Below are 21,646 nucleotides of genomic sequence, written 5' to 3'. Positions count from 1 at the left end.
CTTCTTGGTGGTAACCCAATAGGTTCAGCAAAAACATCACTGAATTCCTTGAGTAAGTTAGACATTGGCCCTTCAATATAGACTTCCATAGGCTGCTACTCAACAAACATCAATTGCAACAACCATCCTTGCTTATTTACAAAATCTGACTTGAATCCTTTAGCACCAGATAACATATGTACAATAGCAGTAGTCAAGCCTTGCAACTTAATCAGCTGACCACCTCACTCAAAGCTCATAGACATATCAACAAAATTTCAAGTAAAAGAGCCTAAATTTTTCAACCATTTGACTCTAAGTACTACATCACATCCCCCCAAGGACAAAACATGGAAATGCGCAGAAAACCTGGAGCCCTGAATCTTAAGTCAAAATCTTCCTCACCACTACCTTGAGTCAAAATCTTCTCACCATTAGCCACACAAACTTGCAAGCTAGAATCCTGCTTCACAAACAGTTTTGCTTCTTGAATCACTAAGGGATCTAAGAAGTTATGTGTGCTACCCGAATCTACTAAGATCTTAACAACACAAGATCCCACACACCCATGCAATCTCATAGCATTATCACTAATACACCCAAAAATGGCATCAACATAAACCTCTAAGGTATCAACTTCTTCAGAAACAATCATCTCCTCTTTTGTAAACACAGGATCCTCTACAATAGGCTGGTTCACTACATCAGAATCAGGTTGAATGAGATAAACTTTGGGATTCTTACAAACATGATTCGAATTCCATTTCTCCTCACAATGGAAGCACAAGCCCTTTTTCCTTTTATCATCCGTATGAGAAGAGTTCACATTCTTGAAAGGCAAGAAACTCTTTTGGCCCTTATTAACTAAATCAGCAAGGCATACAATGTCAACTGGCCACTTCTCAGCATAATGGCCATTTGGCTTCCACGTTTTTCTTGAAGACAACACATATTTTTCTTGTAACTTTTCTAAACCAAAAGCAGCCCCAAAATTCAGTGGATTAAACATTTTTACAGGAATACAAATTTCATCTTTTAATCCACTTATAAAACAGCTCAATTTATTATGCCTTTCAGATAACCCTTTCAGCCTATTAGACAATGCTTTGAATTGGGTTGTGTACAAACTAACAGAGATAGTTTCTTTCAATCTGGTTAAAGCCTCCATTAAATCATTAAATGCTGATGGCCAGAATCTTGTAAAGCTACAATTAAAGACTCTCAATAATTGATTTGGCTAGAGTCTAAACCATTTTGGTACCATACTAAAGCTTCCCCTTCCATATGGTGCGATGTCACCATTAACTTTTGATAAAAAGGTATTTAAAAATAATCAAAATACTAGTTGGCTTTAAATATCCAACCAGCAGGGTCATTTCCACTAAAATGTGGAAAATCCAATCAAAACTTCCTCTGAAACCCACTCCTTTCTTCATGAGTTCTAGTTTCATTATCTCTATCCCTAGAAACCTCTCTATCCCATTGAGAAATTACGTTTACAGTTTCAACCATAGACCTTAACATATCTGAAACTTGATTTAACCTTTCAGTTATCCTAGAGATCGCAAGCTGATGATGCTTTAGTTGTTTCTGCACTACTTCCTACTGCTTCTGTGACACTTCTTGCTGACCTTTCAGTTCTCCCCTCATCCCGTCTGCCATTGTAAGGATCGACTACTTTGATACCAATTTTCACGTACCCTCTTGCTCCTCTAACTCTAGAAGATTAATATCCTTATAAGTTATTTTTATAAAAATAACCTTAATTAAACATATGGTTGTGTAAAAAAAAAAGAATTGGGTGGAGAGTCCATTTAATACCTTAGTCCAACAATGAATTATATCGGTAACATGGCTCGAATTAGGGGTTAAAAGCCCACCAAAGCTTAATATTCCGTCTTGGAATAGAACGGATAAGAATTAAGGAGGGCGTCTAGATTACTCCAATTATTCAGGGATAATCTAAGCAGATAAGTATCATGTGAGATAAGTACTATGTGAGTGTGATCAAACTATAGTATTGATCTTACTTAGCTCAGCATCTATATATATATGGGACATGCCCTTTACATCGGGTATTTTTATTTTCCTTCGTATTTTCTCTTTTCAATCATGTTCGAATTCCCAACAGCTATATCATTTAATTTATATCAAATTATGACTCTTTTATGTACTTTCAATGTCAAACAATATTATTTGAGCAATCACCGATAACGTGTTTGTGGATGCTAATTACTTTCGATATATCCTCTTTAATACGTGATCAACTCCCTGATTCTGAGTGATTCACATGATGATCCTTCTCCTTAAGGTGCGGAAAATCTGCCATTAATTTCAAGTAATTTTATTATACAAATAGATGATATTTACCTATCTTCGCCTGGACTTGAAAATATCATTTTCCATAGACATTTTAGAGCCTGCATTACATGATTTTGGTAAGAAACAAAATCGAGTTTATAATAAATCATTTTCATATCTTACGATTTTATGCATTTAAGGATTTATTTTACATATATGTCAACCTTGATTTCTTTCTCAACACAACACGAGAGTATCATCTCAAGTCTCAAAATATCTTTTATTTTTCAATAATAAATTAAATTTTCTTCCATATCTTAAGGATTTTCTTTTACATATATGGCGAAACGACGTACGTAGGTAGAGGTCGAAACAGTAATATTAATCCGTATACTTCGCATTTAAAACAATAATAACGGAATTATGCCATTAATTAACGTCTAAATGCTGATCCTTATATATATAAATGATGATGAGCCCAGTAAATCTCAATCTCAACAATCTATACCATTGTTTTGTTATTCTTCAAGAAATTGGAAGTAAGAGCGGCGGATCAGAGACAATGATTGCGAAGGTATTCTTTGTGGCCGTGATATTCTCAGTGCTCCTCATGAGCGCTACCGATGCAGCTCGAATAAGGGCCGACCGTTTAGTTCCAGGTGGACCCAATCCTATGGAGCCACCACCAACACCGGTGAGGATCGACCGTTTAGTTCCCGGTGGACCCAATCCTATGGAGCCACCACCAACACCGGTGAGGATCGACCGTTTAGTTCCCGGTGGACCCAATCCTATGGAGCCACCACCAACACCGGTGAGGATCGACCGTTTAGTTCCAGGTGGACCCAACCCTATGGAACCACCACCGACACCAACAGCAACGACAAAGAACTGAAGTTTAATATTGATATAGAATAAATCATACGTACTGTGGATTTATTTCCCACGTATGTCATCGTTTTGATTGAAAGCATGTCAATGTGACAGATTTATTATTATATATTCCTGCATGGTGCATGCAGTACTTCGTATCTTCTTCTTCTTCTTTTTTCACTTCCGTTTAGATTTTTGTTGGTGATTTTATTGGCTCAGTTCTCTATTTTAATTTGTTTGATATTGTTCAACGCGTTTTGAGTAACGAAATTAGTACAACATGATATGCATGCATGGATGTCATCTGTGATTGTCTGAAACTGCTGCCCAGTGCTTCGACAATGGCTTTTCCCTGCACGCAATATGCAACTTTCCGACGGCGGCTTATTGCATGAAACCCAGCACGTCTTCATCTGTCATTTGGCCGCTAACCTAAATAAAGTAGCTAGATTTTTCCATTGGAGATGCTCTGGCTCTGGGGATCAATATCCCAAAATCCAAAATAAACCATGCATATCATTTTAGTATTTAACTTATCGTTTTCTTAGATATTTTGATATATTAAGTACTTCAGGACAAAGATCGGAATAGTAGAATATTGTTTGATGTATTGTTTGATAGAAATCTGCAATCGACAATAAATTAGATGGTGCCTTAATGGACGCTGTCGCATGAAATTCTATATATGCATGATAAAAAAAGAAGTTGACTACTTCAAAAAAAATTAAAAAGGAGACTTAATTATCAATTGTAAGGATAATGCCAAATATTTTCTTTTTCTTTTAAGCATTTTTTAAACATTTTTAATCATTAAAAAAATAAATAAAATAAATAAATTTACTAACAGTCACTTTTTTAACCATTAAAAAAAATTAAAATACATGAATAGGCAGAACATATTTAGAAGTCATACCGGCATTTTGCTAATTATAAATTATATGCATTCATGTCCAAAAATAATTTTAAAAAAATTTATTAATTAGTCTGCTCAAAACCCAAACGACATTATCATTTTAATTAGAAATTAATTTATTTTCAAAATAATATTATAAAGTAGCTTAATAAATAATTTCATAAACTAGATCATTTCCGATTCCCTATAGTTTCTTAAAAAAGATCTTTTCAATTAGGTAGGAGATCGTGTAATAAGTTTCTTAGTATAGTAATTTTAGAAATCTCGTAAAAATTTCGAAAACTTTTCACAAATCGATCAATCATTTAGATTTTAATTTGTCAGTATAGACAATTTTACTACTCATTATGATATTAGAAATGTAATTTTATTTATTTAAAACATTTAGAAATATGAAAATGAGAAGCAATCTACACCATTTGTTGGGAGGAATTTTGCCGGGGCCTCAGGCCCATGAAGATCGGCCCAGTCTAGATATCAGGAAGGTCTCCTTCACCCAAGAGGTACCGAAAAGCCTAACCCAGACTCACAGAGTCCCTTAGCGACCCAACCGGGATCCATGACCCACGTAAGTCAAGCATGTTTGTTCGGGTTAGGATGAGATGTAACACTGGAAATGTGGCAAAACCAAATCAGCAAAAAAGATGAAAGCACGCCAGAGGAAGAAAGAGAAGGGACCACATTAATTGCTTCATCCAGGGGATCACGCCGCACTAATTGAAGTATGGAGGAGGGGACCTCGAGAAGACACCCATTCACCCAGGCTGCAAGGTATGGCCATCTGACCCCCAAGGCTAGGTAGAAAAGGATCCTCGGCCATCAGGTAAAAGGATCAGGATGCAATTCTCATCTAAGCTCTTTCTTTACTCATTAAACTTACCCAGCTTGTCTTTAGAATTCCCCACAATACTAGAAGATCACCGCTAACTTAGGTATCGGAGGCTCCCTGGGCCACCATTTCCAACTCTGTTTCTATGATCATAGGCCCACAAGATCGAAGATCCGGACCGCTGAGAGCTCGACCCTCAGGTGTACGAAACATGTTGTCAACACCATTTGTCTTATATAAATATATAGGATTTTATGGTGCAATAAAACAATTCTGATTTCTAGATTAACGATTGTTTAGAAATGGATTTTGCATTGTTCAAGGCACTTAGGAGTTGAAATTTGTGAAACAATGTACACTCCTAATTTTATATGATTATTTAGTATTTTATAGTGCGGAGTTTATTTTTCATTTTTTGGAGTGAATAGTAGCCTTGATGTTAGCACCTATATTAATGTGTTTCAAAATCATAGAGTATAGAGTGTCCAAATTAGATTAAAAAAGTTTTATACTTTGCAAAATCTTAGCCTTACTTAGTGAATAGGATTGGAACACTTGACACCAAGAGGAACCATAAGATGGAAATGTGGTGTTCATGCCATCTAAGTCAAACATTATTCCATCCAACCATCCAATTTGTGTCAAACCAAATAGGGTTTCAACCCTAGTGAAACACTAAACACTTGGAATCCATTTGAAACTCTAAAATTTTGGGGAAAACCAAAACTCCAAGTAGTTTCCCCAAACCCCAAAAGTTTGCCTCTTAACCCTACTTGAACCCGGTTTTAGCTTAGCATTTAATTATTTGATTAAATCATTTTCACATACTATTAACCACTCAAATTCATGCTATTACATTCTTATTTATTCTTTCAAAACCTTGATAATTCTATTGGGTCAAGAAAAATCATATTTTAGCTTGATAGCAACCTAAACCCCATTGAAACCCTAGATGGAAACCTACTGGGTTAAGGCCCACAAAATTGAGGCACCAAGATAAGGCTTGTAGAGGAAGTTTTCACCTACCATGGAAGTCCTTTCACTTCCCAATTCAGCCCCAAATTATAGGTGATGGGAAGGCCAAGAGCCACTGCAACCCCTCCCACGTAATTATATTTCTAGAAACTTTAAGCACTTTATGCATGTGTGGCAAGTAGCAAAAATGGAAGATGGCTTCTATGAGGGTGTCGTGTGCCCCCCTCTTTTGAATCTAAAATCCTAAATGGCTTTCCTCAGTGATTGCTTCCCTTTAGAAACCTAAAAGTCCAAATGCATGAGGGTCAAGTGGCACTTCCTTCCTCATGGTCAAAAGTGGCCTTTCTTCTTCCTTTGTGGTTTATTCTAGAAACCCTAATGTCTCATGTTTACCAAGTGGTGTTTTGGGGAAAACCACATGTCCCATAGGTGCAGTACCAGAAAATTTTAAAGTTGTAATTTGAAATTATTTTTATTTAATTTTATTTTATTCGATTTGAAATTATGTCATTTTATTTATGGAACCTATTTTTTTATTTGGTTTTATTTTACTTTGTTTGTTTTGTCTGAAGTTTTAGTGGGGTTAAAGGTTATGCTACGACAGGAAGATAGTAAGAACGAGAAGGCCAACCCATGAGCCCGAGGATGAATTGCCGCAAGACAATGGGAACTATGCCATGGCCAGGGCATAAAATAGAATGATGGAGTTCCTTCAGCAACGATTTTGGCCACCACCAGGAGATTTGAATAGAGTAGTTCAAGCTGGATGCACCTATGTGCACTTCCTAACACTTGGAGGTTTTGGTTTTACACTTAGTCCAAAAACAAAAACTTTTTTCTTAACTAGTTTTGATCAATCTCTTGATCCATGGCTTAAAAAGATGAGATCTTCAAACAAAAATATCACATGGTTTAAAAATGTGTCCTAAAGAAGATCCAACCATCAAATTTAAAATCACATGGCTAAAGCTCAATAAAACATGGATCTAACCCAAAAATAGCAAATCTTAGGCCTAACCGAAATCCTCTTGCATAGAAATATCATATCTTTAAAACTAATACTAAATATCTTCAAAATAACATCCTAAGATGAAAATAAGAGACTTGGGATCATCATATAAAAATATCAAAGCCTTTGAAGTAAGATCAAACCACGAAATATTTAGAGTCTCCTTTCGGGTTAGCTTTCGAGCAAAACCAGAGGTGGTGTTGTCTAGTGTTCTCAGTTTTTATCTTAGGTTCAGTGTTACAGTTTAGTCCCTTCGAGTGAAGCCATTATACAGTTTAGTTATGTACGCAAGAGAGAATCACAGTGCTAAAGATCTGGAGGAGCTATGGAAAAATTTGAAACTAACAAAAGAGGAGGAAGAGTTGGTAAAGATGGAGGGCAGCGGGAACGAAGATATACGATGGAAAGGTGAATTAAGTCTGATTGGGAGAGTATGCTTGGATAGGGTGATAGGGAAAGACCTGATTAGCAATACCATGGCAAGGATATGGAGGATCAGTAAGAAGGCTTCTTTCCAAGAAGTTGAAAAAAATACTTATGTTATTACTTTTGGAACACATGCGGATCTACAAAGAGTATTAGAAGGAAAACCTTGGTTTTTTTTATAACGCTATGTTTCTTCTCATGCTATATGATGGAAGAATGAAACCGGGAAAGATAGTTTTCGAAAGTGAAGTATTCTGGATGAAAATACATAACTTACCCTTGAGCTGCATGTCTGAGGATTGGGGTAACAAAATAGGGAAGACGGTGGGCAAGGTGGTAGAAGTAGATACGCAAGAGGATGGTACTGGATGGGGGAGATGGTTATGGGTTAAGGTGGAGATAAATCTCAGGAAACAAATTGCCAGGGGCAGATTCATAAGTGTCCAGAATTCTAAACATTGGGTTCTATTTCGATACGAATCTTTACCAAAAATCTATTTTCAGTGTGGCTGGCTCCTTCATGATGATCAGGGGTGCCAAGCGAGCAAAGCAAAACAAAGAGAGGAGGACCCTGATGGAAAGCCACAGTTCGGCCCATGGCTTCAGGCTGAGATGGTCCCTAGACGATGGTCTGGCCAGGTGCATTACCCAAGCGACACGGGAGCAAGGGAGAAACAGAGTTACAGTGAAGAGGGGAGGGTAGTAATACCAGAAGATAGTGCCCGAGAAGGGAGGTTGGCGGAGGGGTTGGATGGAGAACGGGAGACCCCTTCCGGCTTGTCTCACATACATAAACTTATGGAAACTATGATGGGTGACATGACAGACACTAGCCGTCAGAGACAGAGGCGGAAAAACCTAGAGGAAGGTGGGGACGTGATGGAAGCTGACCTTCTAAGCTGCTTGAAAGAAAAGGAGCAGTGTACGACTGGGCTAGATAGTTTCAGGCGGGAAAAGGAGAAGGAATTGTACAAGGCAGGGAGGGATAGTTCTAGGCGGGAAAAGGGGAGTGAAATGGAAGTTAACATAGGGCCAGGTGAGAAGGCTGGGCTCCGTGGGGTACTGGGCCGGCCTTTAGACCAGGAAGGGCCTAACTCCCTTTCAGTTACTAACTTGGAAGAAGTAGCGGTTGAAACAGAACTGAATCAAGAACAAAGCAAGGCTCAGCAGCAAGAACACCGTAGTTGGAAACGTCAAGCCAGGGTGCATAATTGCTCAATATCCTCCTCTATCTCCACCAGGTCAAAAGGGGCAAAACGGGGTTTAGAGGCAAGCACTACTAACCTTGGATCTCAGAAAAAACAAAAAAGGCTTGGTGTTTTGGGTTCTTTGGAGCTAAACAATGATCTTTTGGATAAGGTGGAGGCTGCTAGGCAGCCCCACCAGAGGATATGAGGATCCTAAGTTGGAACTGTCGGGGGCTTGGGAACCCCCGAACAGTTCAGACCCTTCGCATGATAGTAAAGGAGAAGATGCCTGATGTGGTTTTCCATATGGAAACCAAACTCCCATATGGTAGAGCAGATGGGATTGCAAAGACCTTAAAGTTTGAGGGCTGTTGTGTTAGTGAGGCGGTTGGTAGAAGTGGAGGTCTTATCCTACTGTGGAAACAAAAGGATCAGGTAGAGCTAGTTAATTTCTCAAGACATCATTTTAATGTTTTGGTAAATGACACTCAGTGTAACTTTAAGTGGTTACTAACTTGTTTTTATGGGCACCCGAATGCAAATTTGAGAAAACAAACCTGGGATTTATTGTCATCTTTCAAGCCTAGTGAAGGGGGTTGGGGGGTGATAGGGGATTTTAATGAGATCTTGTTAAATGATGAGAAAGAGGGGGGAAGAGGCAGGAATGAAAACCTCATGAAAATGTTCAGGGAGCTGATAGAAGAAGGGAATTTGATTGATCTGGGATGGAAAACAAACAAATTCACATGGTGCAACCGACATGAAGATGAGTCTTTCACAAAGGAAAGACTAGACAGAGCTTTAGCAAACCTGAGGTGGAAAGGAGTTTATACAGAGGTTTCAGTGGAAACTCTTCCAGTTATCTGTTCTGATCATAGCCCAATACTACTTTCCTGTAGTTTTGAGAGGTGCTCAGATTACAGATTTCACTCTTCTTTCAAGTATGAAGCCAATAGGATAAATGAGAGGGGCTGTAGAGAGGTAGTTTCTGAAGCATGGCAAGGGAGTCATAGAGGGGTGTCTGGTTTGGAGAAGGTTTTTATATAAGCTTGAAAGAACTAGAAGGGGTTTTCAAAAGTGGAGTAGAGGCATGGCTAGAGACAGAAATAGAGCTATAAGAGAAAAGACACAGCTGCTAGGTGAGCTACAAAGCCGAGAAGAATCAAGTACCATAAGGAGACAAAGAAGCCTGCAGTTAGACCTGAACTTTCTATTGGAACAAGAAGCCATAGGGTGGAGGCAAAGGGCAAAGAGACACTGGCTAATTGGTGGGGACAGAAATACAAAATATTATCATGCCTGCGTAAATCAGAGAAGGCAGAAGAATAATATCACCAGAATCATTGATATGGAAGGAATATAAGTGAGAGAGAAGAAAGAGGTAGCTGCAAGTTTTAAGAACCACTTCAAAGCGATATACAAGTCGACAAATCCTAGTCCAGCAAGTATAGAGCAAAGCCTGTAGGGTCTGGAATCAAGACTAACAGCCGAGATGAGTCTAAGGCTGGAAAGGGTATTTACAGATAAGGAAGTGAAGCTGGCACTCAAACAAATGTCTCCTCTCAAGTCACCAGGGCCTGATGGGTTTAGTGCAGGGTTTTTTCAAGAACACTGGGGACTAGTTGGGAAGGAGGTATCTCAAGCAGTGCTGAATTTCCTAAACTTAGGTACTTTACTAAGGGAGTTAAACCACACTCATCTTGCTTTAATCCCTAAGGTTAATTCCCCCACCTCAGTACATGAATTTAGACCTATATCTCTGTGTAATGTGTTTTACAAGCTGATCTCGAAGGTTATGGCAAATAGAATGAAAGGCATGCTCGACAAGGTGATATCAAGGAATCAAAGTGCCTTTATACCCAAGAGGATGATAACTGATAACATAATGGTGGCTTTTGAGGTCCTTCATTCAATGCAACAAAGGAAAAAGGGTAAAGAGGGTGTCATGACAATCAAGTTAGATATGTCGAAAGCCTATGACAGGGTTGAGTGGGATTTCTTAGAGGCTGTGTTACTAAAATTGGGTTTTGGGCAGAGATGGTTGAATTTGTTGATGACATGTGTCAGATCAGTCTCATATTCAGTTATCATCAATGGACAGCTAGGAGAGACAATCATTCCCACAAGAGGACTAAGGCAAGGTGATCCCTTGTCACCCTACTTATTCTTATTATGTGTTGAAGGTCTCAGTAATCTACTACAGCTAGCTGAATCGAGAGGCATGATTAAAGGAGTTGATGTAATGAGGGGAGGAATAAGAATCAATCACCTTCTCTTTGCAGATGACTGTGTTATTTTCTGCAGAGCAAAGATAGTGGAGTGGTACAGAATTCGGGGACTCTTGGCTCTATATGAGCAAGCATCAGGTCAAACACTAAACAAAGAAAAGAACAGTGTATTCTTTAGCTCCAACACAAGAGGTGAAACAAGAGAGTTCATCCTACAACAGATCAATGGTTCAAGATGCAATGATTATAACAGATATTTAGGACTCCCTACAGTGGTTGGAAGGTCTAAGTATAACTCTTTTAGGAGCTTGAAAGAGAAGATATGGAAGAAAATAAATAGCTGGAAAACAAAATTTCTTTCATCCGCAGGCAAGGAAGTATTGATTAAAAGTGTATTACAGGCAATTCCTGCATATGCTATGAGTGTTTTTAAGCTACCAGTTATGCTACTAAAGGAGATTGAAGCTATGTTGGCAAGATTTTGGTGGAGCCATAAAAGAGAAGGGAGGGGCATACATTGGAAGAGCTGGTGCTTTCTGAGCTCAGTGAAAAACCAAGGGGGATTAGGCTATAGAGACCTTAGTTCCTTCAACAAAGCACTACTAGCAAAGCAGCTGTGGAGGTTTATAAAGGAACCAGATCTGTTGGTTGCTCGGGTTTTCAAGCAAAAGTATTTTCAAGAGTGTGACCTGTTGGATGCAAAGCTAAAAGGGTCTCCATCTTTTATGTGGAGAAGTCTATGGTCGAGCTTGAAGTTGGTTAAGAAGGGCATGGTATGGAGGGTGGGAAATGGTAAGAGCATCAGCATTTGGAAAGATAAGTGGTTACCTCGACTTGTATCCTTTCAAGTTCAGTCTCCTATGAATACTCTTGGCAGTGAAGCAAAGGTGGAAACTCTGATAGATGTGGCTACTAAATCATGGAGAAAAGAAGTGGTGGAGACAGTTTTCAGGGAAGATGAAGCAGAAATGATCCTATCTATTCCTCTGAGCAGTAAAGGAGCAAGTGACAAGAGGATTTGGGCAGCTTCAGTAAAAGGAACATTCTCAGTCAAAAGTGCCTACTTCCTAGAAACTACAATGCAGAGAAGAAACTCAGGGGATACGTCCTCAGGTGGGTCAATCAGTGGTATGTGGAGGAAAATGTGGGGCCTCAAGGTCCCAAGTAAGGTAAAGATGCTGATATGGAAATGTATTAGTAGGATCCTGCCAACTAGAGATAAACTTTTTAGAAAGAACATAGTGGAAAGCAGTTTGTGTCCAATCTGTCTGAGGGAACCTGAAACTGAAGTGCATGTGATCTGGGAGTGTCCTGCAGCAGCCGATGTGTGGGGAGGCTTCACTCTTTCAGTAAGTGGAAAAGGTGCTTCAATGACTTCCAGTTGTTGTGGGAAGAAATGGTAGTGAGGCTGAACCAAGAAGAATTGGAACTGGCAGCAGTAATTTTTTACCAGCTATGGACAAGAAGGAATGGACTGGTTTTTCAGGAAACCTTTCATTCTCCTAGTTTGATTGTTGCTAAGGCTTTGTTTGAACAAGCAATGTATAAGGAAGCACAGTCAGGAGGGAAGGATAGAACAAAAAGAACACAAGCAGATGGTGTGAGGCAGACTTGGAAACCCCCGGATTGGCCTTTTTCTAAAGTTAACTTCGATGCAGCTTTTGATCAAGACAAAGGAAGTATGGGTTTGGGAGTAGTAGTAAGGGATTCTGAAGGAGAATTGTTGGGATGTCTGGTTGCACCTAGAGAGAACATCCAATCAGCTTTCCAAGCTGAGTGCTACGCCCTTCAAAGAGCAATGGTGTTATGTCTTGAGCTTGGTCTGTCATAAGTATGCTTTGAAGGGGATGCCAAAAACGTTGTAGATGCGGTGAATTCAAATCAAGAGGACAGCTCTTGGTTAGGACAGGTGATAGAGGACCTGCAACATGTCATGGCAGCTAATCCAGAGTGGGTCTTAGATTTTGTTCACAGGAGTGCTAATGTAGGTGCACACATTGCTGCAAAACTAGCTGTTAATGTGGCTAGTGAAGTAGTTTGGCTGGAAGATGGCCCTGCTGTAATCAAAAGAGTCATTTTGGATGACTTAATCTGTATTGCTCGTAATGAGCCTCCTCTATGAAATGAAATGGTTTCCTTCTCAAACCACGAAATATTTAAACTTTCTCCAAACAAAAACTGTTTTTCCACTTCCAGTTTTCAAGTTTCTAGATCTAAGAAAATCTATCATCAAAAACTTTATTCATGCAACAAAACCTCAATGGAAACTCATAAACATATGCTAACAACACTCCAAAAAATTTTTGGACCAAGATATGTCCATTAACTCAGTCAAAAACTCCAAAACATAACATACTCTCCAGTTTTATGCTTAGAATGACCTTTTCGTGGTTAAAAATACTTTTGACCAATCAAATGAACATGTAATGAGATGAATAATATATATATGGAAATAAACTCAAAGTGGAACAAATTTTATGAAAGAATCATCATGTGAAAATACTACAAAGGGTTGAAAAGGTCTACACAAAAAGACACAGAAATCTACCTAGAAAGATATTTTGAGTTTCTCTCTAAGAACGGGGTGAAGAAGTGATGAAAGGGAAGGAAGTGTGTCTTGCACGACTCAAGAATACTGGATGGGGAAGATATGGACTTGAATGACCCTTGATTGGAGGTGGCTATGTGACATAAAGTGGAGAATAGTGAGAGGCAAAGGACTGCCTGCAGAAGCTATAAGGGATGGAGGTTGATGAGATGTATTATCCTTCACATCAAGGCCCTATTGGGTGCAGCCAAGGGTAGTGGATGGTCTGCCATGTGGGGAAGGAAACTTCTTCAAGAAGCTTTGTTAAGGTGGCCAAATTCATGGGCCTTGGTGGGCCTCAACCAAGTGCACTTCAATTTGGGGTTTAAAGGGGATTTGGTTAGGGTTTGAGATGCTATCAAGCCCAAATCTAATTTTTCTTGGCCCAATCAAATTTTGAAGGTTTAAAAGGTTGGATAATGATGTCAAAACAAGAATTTGAGAACTTAATATCATGTGGAAGTGATTTAATCAAGTGATTAAACACAATGCTAGAAATTGAATAAAAAAGGATTTGAAGGCCAACTTTAGGGTTTGGGGAAACCGTTTAGGGTTTTGGTTTCAACCAAACTTTTGAGATTTCAACTGGATTCCAACCATTTAGGGTTTCACTAAACCTTCTTTGATCTGGCTCAACTTGGTAGATCAGATAAAAAAAAGCTTTGCTTAGGTAGCATGATCTTACACCTTGATTTCCTTCACAAATCCATCTAATGGTTCCTCTTTGTGCCAAGTGTCAAATACTATTCACTATGTGTGGCTAAGATCTTGCCAAGTGTTGAAATAAAACTTCTCTAACCTAACTCGGACATTCCACACTGTGATTTTGAAAACACTGAATTTAGTATGCTTATTGAGGTTACTTTTCACTCCAAAAAATGTATAATAAACTTAGTACCAAAAAATTATAAATATTCATATAAACCTATAGTGAAAATTGTTTACCAAAACTCAACCCGAAGTGGCCTTAAAAATAATTTCACAGTTTTAAACAGTCGTTTCGTTCGGAATTATGAAAATGAGTTATTGCGCTATAAAATCATAAATAATTAAATGAGTCTAGTGGCGTACACCATAACGTATTCTGATACTTCTAACTACTTCAAACAATTAAAATCGCATTTCTAGCACCATAGTGAGTTATAATACTGACTATGTTGACAGATTAAAACTTTTGCAATTAGTCAATTCATGAAAATTTATGGATTTTTCATGAGGATTCTAAAGTCTATAGAAATTCTACCATTGAATTCATAGCGGGCTGTTACATCCTTCCCTCCTAAAAAAAAGATTTTGTCCTCGAGATCAACGCAAGTACAAACATAAAACATAGTCAATAGAAGATGTTGCTTACCTAAACGACTGTCTATCACTGGATGTATCATCATTGGTTGTATCCGGTGGAGGTGCATCGATGTCCGACTGCATGGCGTGTTGGGGTAAGTAGTAGAACATGTTGTCCTCTTAATCATAAACCACATTGTCGAAATGACATTATCGCCATTTTTTGGCTCCTGACCCTCTACTAGCTAACGTCTGTGGTGAGTTGATAACATAGATGATCTTGAAGTTGCGGGCTCAGTGTTGACAGCTGCAGGCTCTTGACCCTCTTTTGCTGCTTTGCTGGACTCAACTCCATCTCGTCCTATCCTCGCTTTGAAGCTATCCAGGTCTAACTGCGTAGTCAAGTGAAGCGGTGGGTAACGTTCTTCAAGAGGTAACTCCTTCCTCTCGTAGTCCACACTAATCATATCTATAACGATCACAAAGGTCATTGCCTAAACTTAACTAGTTCTAGACTAACCTTCTAGGATACTAAATCCTTTCCTAAGTGAAATCACTACTTTCCTTACCGCTCAAAGAGTTATTCACCATAGATATATATATACACCACTAAATTCTGCCATTCCTTAACTCTCTCACTCTAATCAAAATTGTACTAGAACCCTTCCACAAAGTAGGTCAAGTCATACCGGTATACTCTCTAAATCTAAAACTTCAAGTATTCACCCAATTCAATTTGGAAGAATTTAATACATACAAAACTGAATTCACTTTCTCTATTTCCTCAAGGAATCCTATTTGCCTAGGACTAGCCTACTCCATAATCACAATGAATTGTTCCTTTGTGGTACCTTGATAAACGATCAGCTATTAATCTAAACTCAAGACTTTCTCTCTTATGATTGGCATAGCTCTTCTATCCACCATGAGCTACCTCTTAATTTGACTCTAAACGAAAGGATTCGTTCATATTGTTCACGTAAGTCCTCAAGACCAAGATTTTACTTTCCATATATTTGTCTCCAATATAAGGGTGATCTATGTCCCCACAAACATAGTGCTTCACGAAAAAATATTTAATTGCTGCAAGATAAAACTACTATCATAAGTGAATCATACTAAGGCCAATGCTTTCCTCAAACACTTTACTCTTCCAAACACAAATTCCATTGCATCCTCACAATCAAAATAAACCCCAAATACACAGAATACAATTCCTCAACCTTTAATACCCTTCCTCATACTAATGAAAGGTATACTGTATCTATACTGGTATTAACAATAATACTCCTAGTGAGAATTATTACTCTTATCAACTGGGTAACAATTCAGCTTCCGAACTGAACTCTCGTGCAAAACCACAATCACCAACAATAGGGACTCACTTAAATCCAACAACGTACAAATTACAAACCTCAATAACTTGTCATTACCCAAAATAACAGTAATGCACTAATACCATCAATTGCAATCCAATCAAACTCAATTAAGCTTAACAATATAGAGGTCCTAGTAAAATACTAGTGATGATGCTAGCTCTTTTAGTTCCTAGAGAGTTAGTATCTGTGTCTCTCTGAGTGACAGCTTACAATCTAATGGGTAAGTGCACTTGCTACTGTTGCTGATGTCTAAGTATGTCAGTTAGAAGGCGTACAACTTCAACCAATCCTCCATCCATTGAGTGACTCTGAATTTCCTGATCGATGTCTCTCTCAGGGTTCCAAGGTATCCTGCCAAGAGTCATGTGTCATTTCTCGAAGCACACGAGTGTAATTATAAAAATCACGTATTATCTCTTATAGTTCAAGAAATTCAAACTCAATGAAGACTAAAATCTCAAGTCTAGTATTTGGTGGATTTCCTAGGGACATATGGATTTACAATCCAGTGACGTATTGCTTTGATACCACCCTGTGATACCCCCAGATTCCGTTTAAAATTGGATGGACATCCGAAATGTCGGGATAAGCAACACAAGGTTACCTACCCCCGTTCATGACATATAAGATGCAATGTTCCTAACATGCATCTAGCATTATGCAATATTTGCAACGGATAATTGTTTTGAGCAATACTATGTACCAAACTTATAATATCTCAAATTGTGAAATCGTAATCCAAACATACTTAATAAAAATAAACATCCACGATTTTAGTACCAATCTCAGAAGACTATAATCTCAAAAACATGGGAGACTTAACTCCGTATTTACATTACCAAAATACACTATTGAGGAAGTTCGTCGAGTAACTCGTGTAACTTAACTAACAAGGCTAGAATACTATCCAAAAACTAACTGACCGGTGCAAAACTGCAAGTGCACAGTATCGTAGTTTTATAGTAAAGTAATAAGAAGAGTATCGTCCTCAAGGATTGGTACCTTACGTTTGCCAAATACCAAAATTATACTAAACTTGATTTTATCTAGAGGAATCACTAAGATTTTTGTAGTTGCAATTTAAACAAAAATCGACTCAAAGAGAAATATGCAAAGGAAATAAAGCTGATGTTCGAAGATCAACTTAATGGGGATGAAAACTTCTAGGAAATCGATTTCACCTAATTCTTCACTATGCTTTTCTCATCCAGCTAACTTAATTTAAATCTCTTTTGTCTATTAGCAAATCTCTAAATCATCCAAAAGCCTCTTTCGATAGTCAATTGTCATTGACTCTTGGTTATCAATTCACACAAGAATATGCAAATTCAATAATCAAGGACGCAATAAGACCAAAGATTTAATTACTACATAGGTTCATACAAGTCTTTCGATCTCTATACTTACTTATGCTGAAATATCCAAGATCTACCCTATGATTCCCTCTTTCGATAGCAAATCACAAGATTAATTATCATCTAATCAATGGCCAGTTAATTAGAAGCAATAAACTCAGAATAAATCAGATAAACAAAGAGAGAATTGCATTAAATTAACATAGACAAACAAGCATAGTTTGGAAATAGGTTACATCGTTTTCCTAGAATAAAGTAAATTTAGCTCATACTAGAAATTGAATTCAACATAAACGAATTCACCATAATTGTTATGAGAAGATTGGAAGAAAATAAACACTGAAAAATCCTCCTTGCAGCCGCAAATCGTCTTCAAAAGCTCAAGGGAACGATTCAACGCTTTTCTCCCATCCGTGCTCGTGTATGATTCCAACGTACGTGCAATAATTAGAATTCCCTCTCCAAAACAGATGATTTGAATCCCTCTGGCTATGTTTTTCTGTCCCAAGAAGTGTTCTCCAGTCAAAATTCGCGGCCCTAGAGTGAAAAATTGCTTTTTATATGGTGAGACGACGGAAAACCTTAAATCTGTGAAAATACGATGTTCGCTCGAGCAGGGTGTCGAGCGCACATCGAGCGTTCGACTCTGCCTGATTTCGCTCGAGCGGCCAATGTCTCCGCTCGAGCAATCTTTATTTTTCAGCAACCCGCTCGAGCTCCCTGTCGAGCGGCAGTCGAGCGTTTGAATCTGCCTGAATTCACTCGAGCGAACTTGTAAAATCTGCAATATGAAATTTTGCAAGTCACCAAATACCCCCAAACTTACAACTTTGTTTGTCCTCAAACAAAAAGAAAAGCAAATGATAGTTTAGGCAATATCGACTCGACCCGAAAGAGAAGTATCATCACTCACCAAGCTTTTATGAATTTAGATTTCACCTCTAGTATCTTACTCTTTTAACATCAAAGATGGCAGGAAAATCAATAAAAAATTTTACAATTTTTCAGGCAAGAGTTAGGCATTTACTTCAACCTAAAGCTAAGACCTTGAGTGTGTGTGTGATATAGTCAATTTAACCTCAAACCACATGCAAACTCAGATAAAAGTAGAACAACCAAAATCAGAAGAATTCTCTTAAAACTTAACCCCATAAGTCCAATTTTCAGAAATCCTCTCCACTAATGTAGTCAACACCAAAATCAGAGATCAAAAGGTCTTTAATAAGGTTGTAATGATAGGCCACAGGGTGAGGGTTAAGAAAGAACTGGATATGGGAAATCAAATCAAACTGGAAAAATACTTAGTGAAAAGAACATTAAAAGAGAAACCCACATGATTCAAATCATAGCTCTTTCTTGGCAATATGCTCATACTTGTGGCATTATTATTGCTGTAATCACTGATTTAATACCAACAATTCCCTTAACACAATATGAGGTAATTCACACTCCGCTTAGTGACCTTTTTTTTTTTTTTTTTTTTTTTTTTTTTTTTTTTCAGTCACTTCCTTTCTTTTTTTTCTTTTTTTTTTCGATCACTTCCTTTCTTCTTCTTTTTCTTCTTCTTCTTTGATCAAACAAAGCAAACATAATACGGTTCATCATGAAACCAATTTTTCTCTTTTAAATGTAACTCTCCACCAAAGTATTTTCTCAAACTATCAAAGGTAGATTCATTGTTTTTCAGGCTTAGAGCTGGCATGGTTTATGTAGTTCAAAGAATAAATAAAGGCTTATGAAGGCTCAAGGGGGTTGACTATGAAAACACACCATGTAATGATGGCATGACATTTAGGACGGCTGGGAAAGCTTTTTGGTTATGCCAAAGAAATGCCTAGATCATTTCTCTAATATTTGGTCTCAACTAAGATTTCGCCTCAAGGACCCATCAACGGATTCTAGAGCAAAGCAAAATCGAACCTCCCTCTTTCAATTAATTCAACTTCTTCTCTTTATAAGCAAAATGGAATAAGAGAAAAATGACTATGTGCTCAATTGTGTTCAAGGTCAAAGATTTAAACCAAAGTACCCCCAAAACTTCACTTGACATAAAAGAAATTTTTGAAAATTTTTCTCAAAACCATCTTCAATCACAAATTTTAGAGTCATAGAGAATTCAATCTTACTCCAATGCATGCTTGGTAAGAGAATCAAACAACCCATCAACAACCCAAGACTTAGAAAACAAGAGGATCAAATGATTATAGGAGTTTACACCCCCAAACTTAAACTAAACAATGTCCTCATTGTGATGCAAAAGTAAAAAGGATTGAAGAAATAAAGGAACTTCCCTAGTTTCATGGTGAACCTTCCGCGTATTAGAATTTTTCAGCTCTTTATTCATGCTAAATAAACTTGCATCAAAAACCAATTTATTAAAACTTAAATAAATAAAGATAATAAAATAAATGAAAGAATGAAAGATAGATCTATGGGTTGCCTCCCATAAGCGCTTGTTTTAAAGTCTACAGCCAGACTTTTCAATCATCATCAATTAGGATCTCCAAGAGGAATAAATGCATAGTTCCTCTCCATTTGCTCTCCATAGTAGTGCTTCAATCTCTGACCATTAACTCTGAAAATATTCCCAGTCTTGTCCTTCAAATCTACTGCTCCAAAAGAGAAAACTTCATGAATTGTATAAGGACCCGTCCATCTTGATTTCAACTTTCCTGGAAAGAGTTTTGAGTCATGAATTGAAGAGTAAAACTTGTTGTCCTGGAGCAAACTCTCGCCTAAGAATCTGTTTGTCATGCCACTTCTTCGTCTTTTCTTTATAGATCTTTGCATTTTCATATGCATCATTCCGGAACTCTTCCATCTCATTCAATTGAAAAAATCGCTTTTCACCTGCTGCCTTCAAATCAAAATTAAACTTTTTTACAGCCCAATAAGCTCTATGCTCCAACTCTACAGGAAGATGACATGCCTTTCCAAACACTAATCGGTATGGAGACATCCCGATAGGTGTTTTAAAGGCTGTACGGTATGCCCACAAAGCATCATCAAGCTTCTTCGCCCAATCCTTTCTATTGATTTTGACCGTCTTTTCAAGGATGTTCTTGATCTCTCTATTTGAAATTTCAGCTTGACCATTAGTTTGAGGATGGTAAGCAAGTGCTATCTTGTGCTTCACACCATATTTAGAAAGAAGATTCTCAAACAACTTGTTGCAAAAGTGAGTCCCTTCATCACTAATAATAGCTCGTGGAGTGCCAAATCTTGTGAATATATTATTGTGCAGAAATTTGAGCACTACCTTTGCATCATTTGTTGTTGTAGCAATTGCTTCCACCCATTTTGACACATAGTCAACTGCTAATAAGATATAAGCAAAACCAAAAGAAGAAGGAAAAGGCCCCATAAAATCTATTCCCCAAACATCAAACAACTCAACTTCTAAGATACCTTTCAGTGGTAACTCATGACGCCTTGAAATATTTCCCATACGTTAGCACCGGTTACAAGTTTTCACCAAAGTGTAACTATCACGAAAAATAGAAGGCCAATAGAACCCACTTTGAAGTACCTTAGCTGTTGTACGGGTGGCTCCAAAGTGTCATCCATATGATGATGAATGGCAATGATGGAGGATGTCTTGCATCTCTTCTTCTGGCACACATCTTCTAATGATTTGATCAGGGCATCTTTTGAACAACAAAGACTCATCCCACAGATAATAATTCACATCATGCAAAAATTTCTTACGTTGATGGTAAGTAAGATCAGGTGGTAAAACTTTACAAGCTAGATAGTTAACAATATCAGCATACCACGGAAGCTTGATCTCACATGCAAACAACTGCTCATCAGGGAATGCCTCTTGGACTACTGAATTTGGTCTTTCTTCCTCTTGCTCTAATCGAGAGAGATGGTCAGCCACTAAATTTTCACTTCCTTTCTTGTCTCGAATCTCCAAATCAAATTCTTGAAGAAGGAGGATCCAACGAATTAGCCTTGGCTTAGCACCCTTCATGCCAAATAAATAGCGAAGTGCTGCATGATCAGTGAACACTATCACCTTTGTACCAATGAGGTATGACCAAAATTTGTCACAAGCAAACACTACAGCAAGCATCTCCTTCTCAGTTGTCGTATAATTCAACTGAGCTTCATTCAATGTCCGGCTTGCATAATAGATGGCTCTAAACAGCTTGTCTCGCCTTTGCCCCAACACTACTCCAATTGCAAAGTCACTTGCATCGCACATAACTTCAAAAGGTTGACTCCAATCAGGCACAATCACAATTGGTGCTGAAATTAGCTTCTCCTTGAGTGCATTAAAGGCCTGCAAACAAATAACATCAAAGTCAAATGCAGA

At 38.0% G+C, this 21,646-nt stretch overlaps 3 protein-coding genes across 3 annotated transcripts; all 3 read left to right on the top strand.

The window, feature by feature from the left end:
* Positions 1-2,842: 2,842 nt before the first annotated feature.
* LOC122306374 (WAS/WASL-interacting protein family member 2-like) lies at positions 2,843-3,175 on the top strand. Its single transcript, XM_043118803.1, has one exon. The coding sequence runs from the start codon at positions 2,843-2,845 to the stop codon at positions 3,173-3,175; it is 333 nt and encodes a 110-aa protein (XP_042974737.1).
* A 5,521-nt stretch (positions 3,176-8,696) lies between these two features.
* LOC122306373 lies at positions 8,697-9,539 on the top strand. Its single transcript, XM_043118802.1, has one exon. It carries the CDS (start codon positions 8,697-8,699, stop codon positions 9,537-9,539), a length of 843 nt encoding a protein of 280 aa, XP_042974736.1.
* A 2,721-nt stretch (positions 9,540-12,260) lies between these two features.
* Positions 12,261-12,842, top strand: LOC122306372. The gene is made up of 2 exons (XM_043118801.1): positions 12,261-12,450; positions 12,565-12,842. Exons 1-2 carry the CDS (start codon positions 12,261-12,263, stop codon positions 12,840-12,842), a joined length of 468 nt encoding a protein of 155 aa, XP_042974735.1.
* Positions 12,843-21,646: the final 8,804 nt, after the last annotated feature.

This window comes from Carya illinoinensis, chromosome 4 (assembly GCF_018687715.1).
Source record: "Carya illinoinensis cultivar Pawnee chromosome 4, C.illinoinensisPawnee_v1, whole genome shotgun sequence".
In the NCBI taxonomy this organism is placed as follows: Eukaryota; Viridiplantae; Streptophyta; class Magnoliopsida; order Fagales; family Juglandaceae; genus Carya; species Carya illinoinensis.
Note: the sequence above shows the minus strand (reverse complement) of the source record. Positions and strands in the feature narration are given on the sequence as shown.

Excerpts from the sequence above, each read along its gene's own strand:
- LOC122306374 (XM_043118803.1), top strand. The coding sequence starts at position 2,843 with ATGATTGCGAAGGTATTCTTTGTGGCCGTGATATTCTCAGTGCTCCTC.
- LOC122306373 (XM_043118802.1), top strand. The coding sequence starts at position 8,697 with ATGAGGATCCTAAGTTGGAACTGTCGGGGGCTTGGGAACCCCCGAACA.
- LOC122306372 (XM_043118801.1), top strand. The coding sequence starts at position 12,261 with ATGTATAAGGAAGCACAGTCAGGAGGGAAGGATAGAACAAAAAGAACA. Across the intron at positions 12,451-12,564 it reads TGAAGGAGAATTGTTGGGAT|GGGATGCCAAAAACGTTGTA; the intron begins GTCTGGTTGCAC and ends TATGCTTTGAAG.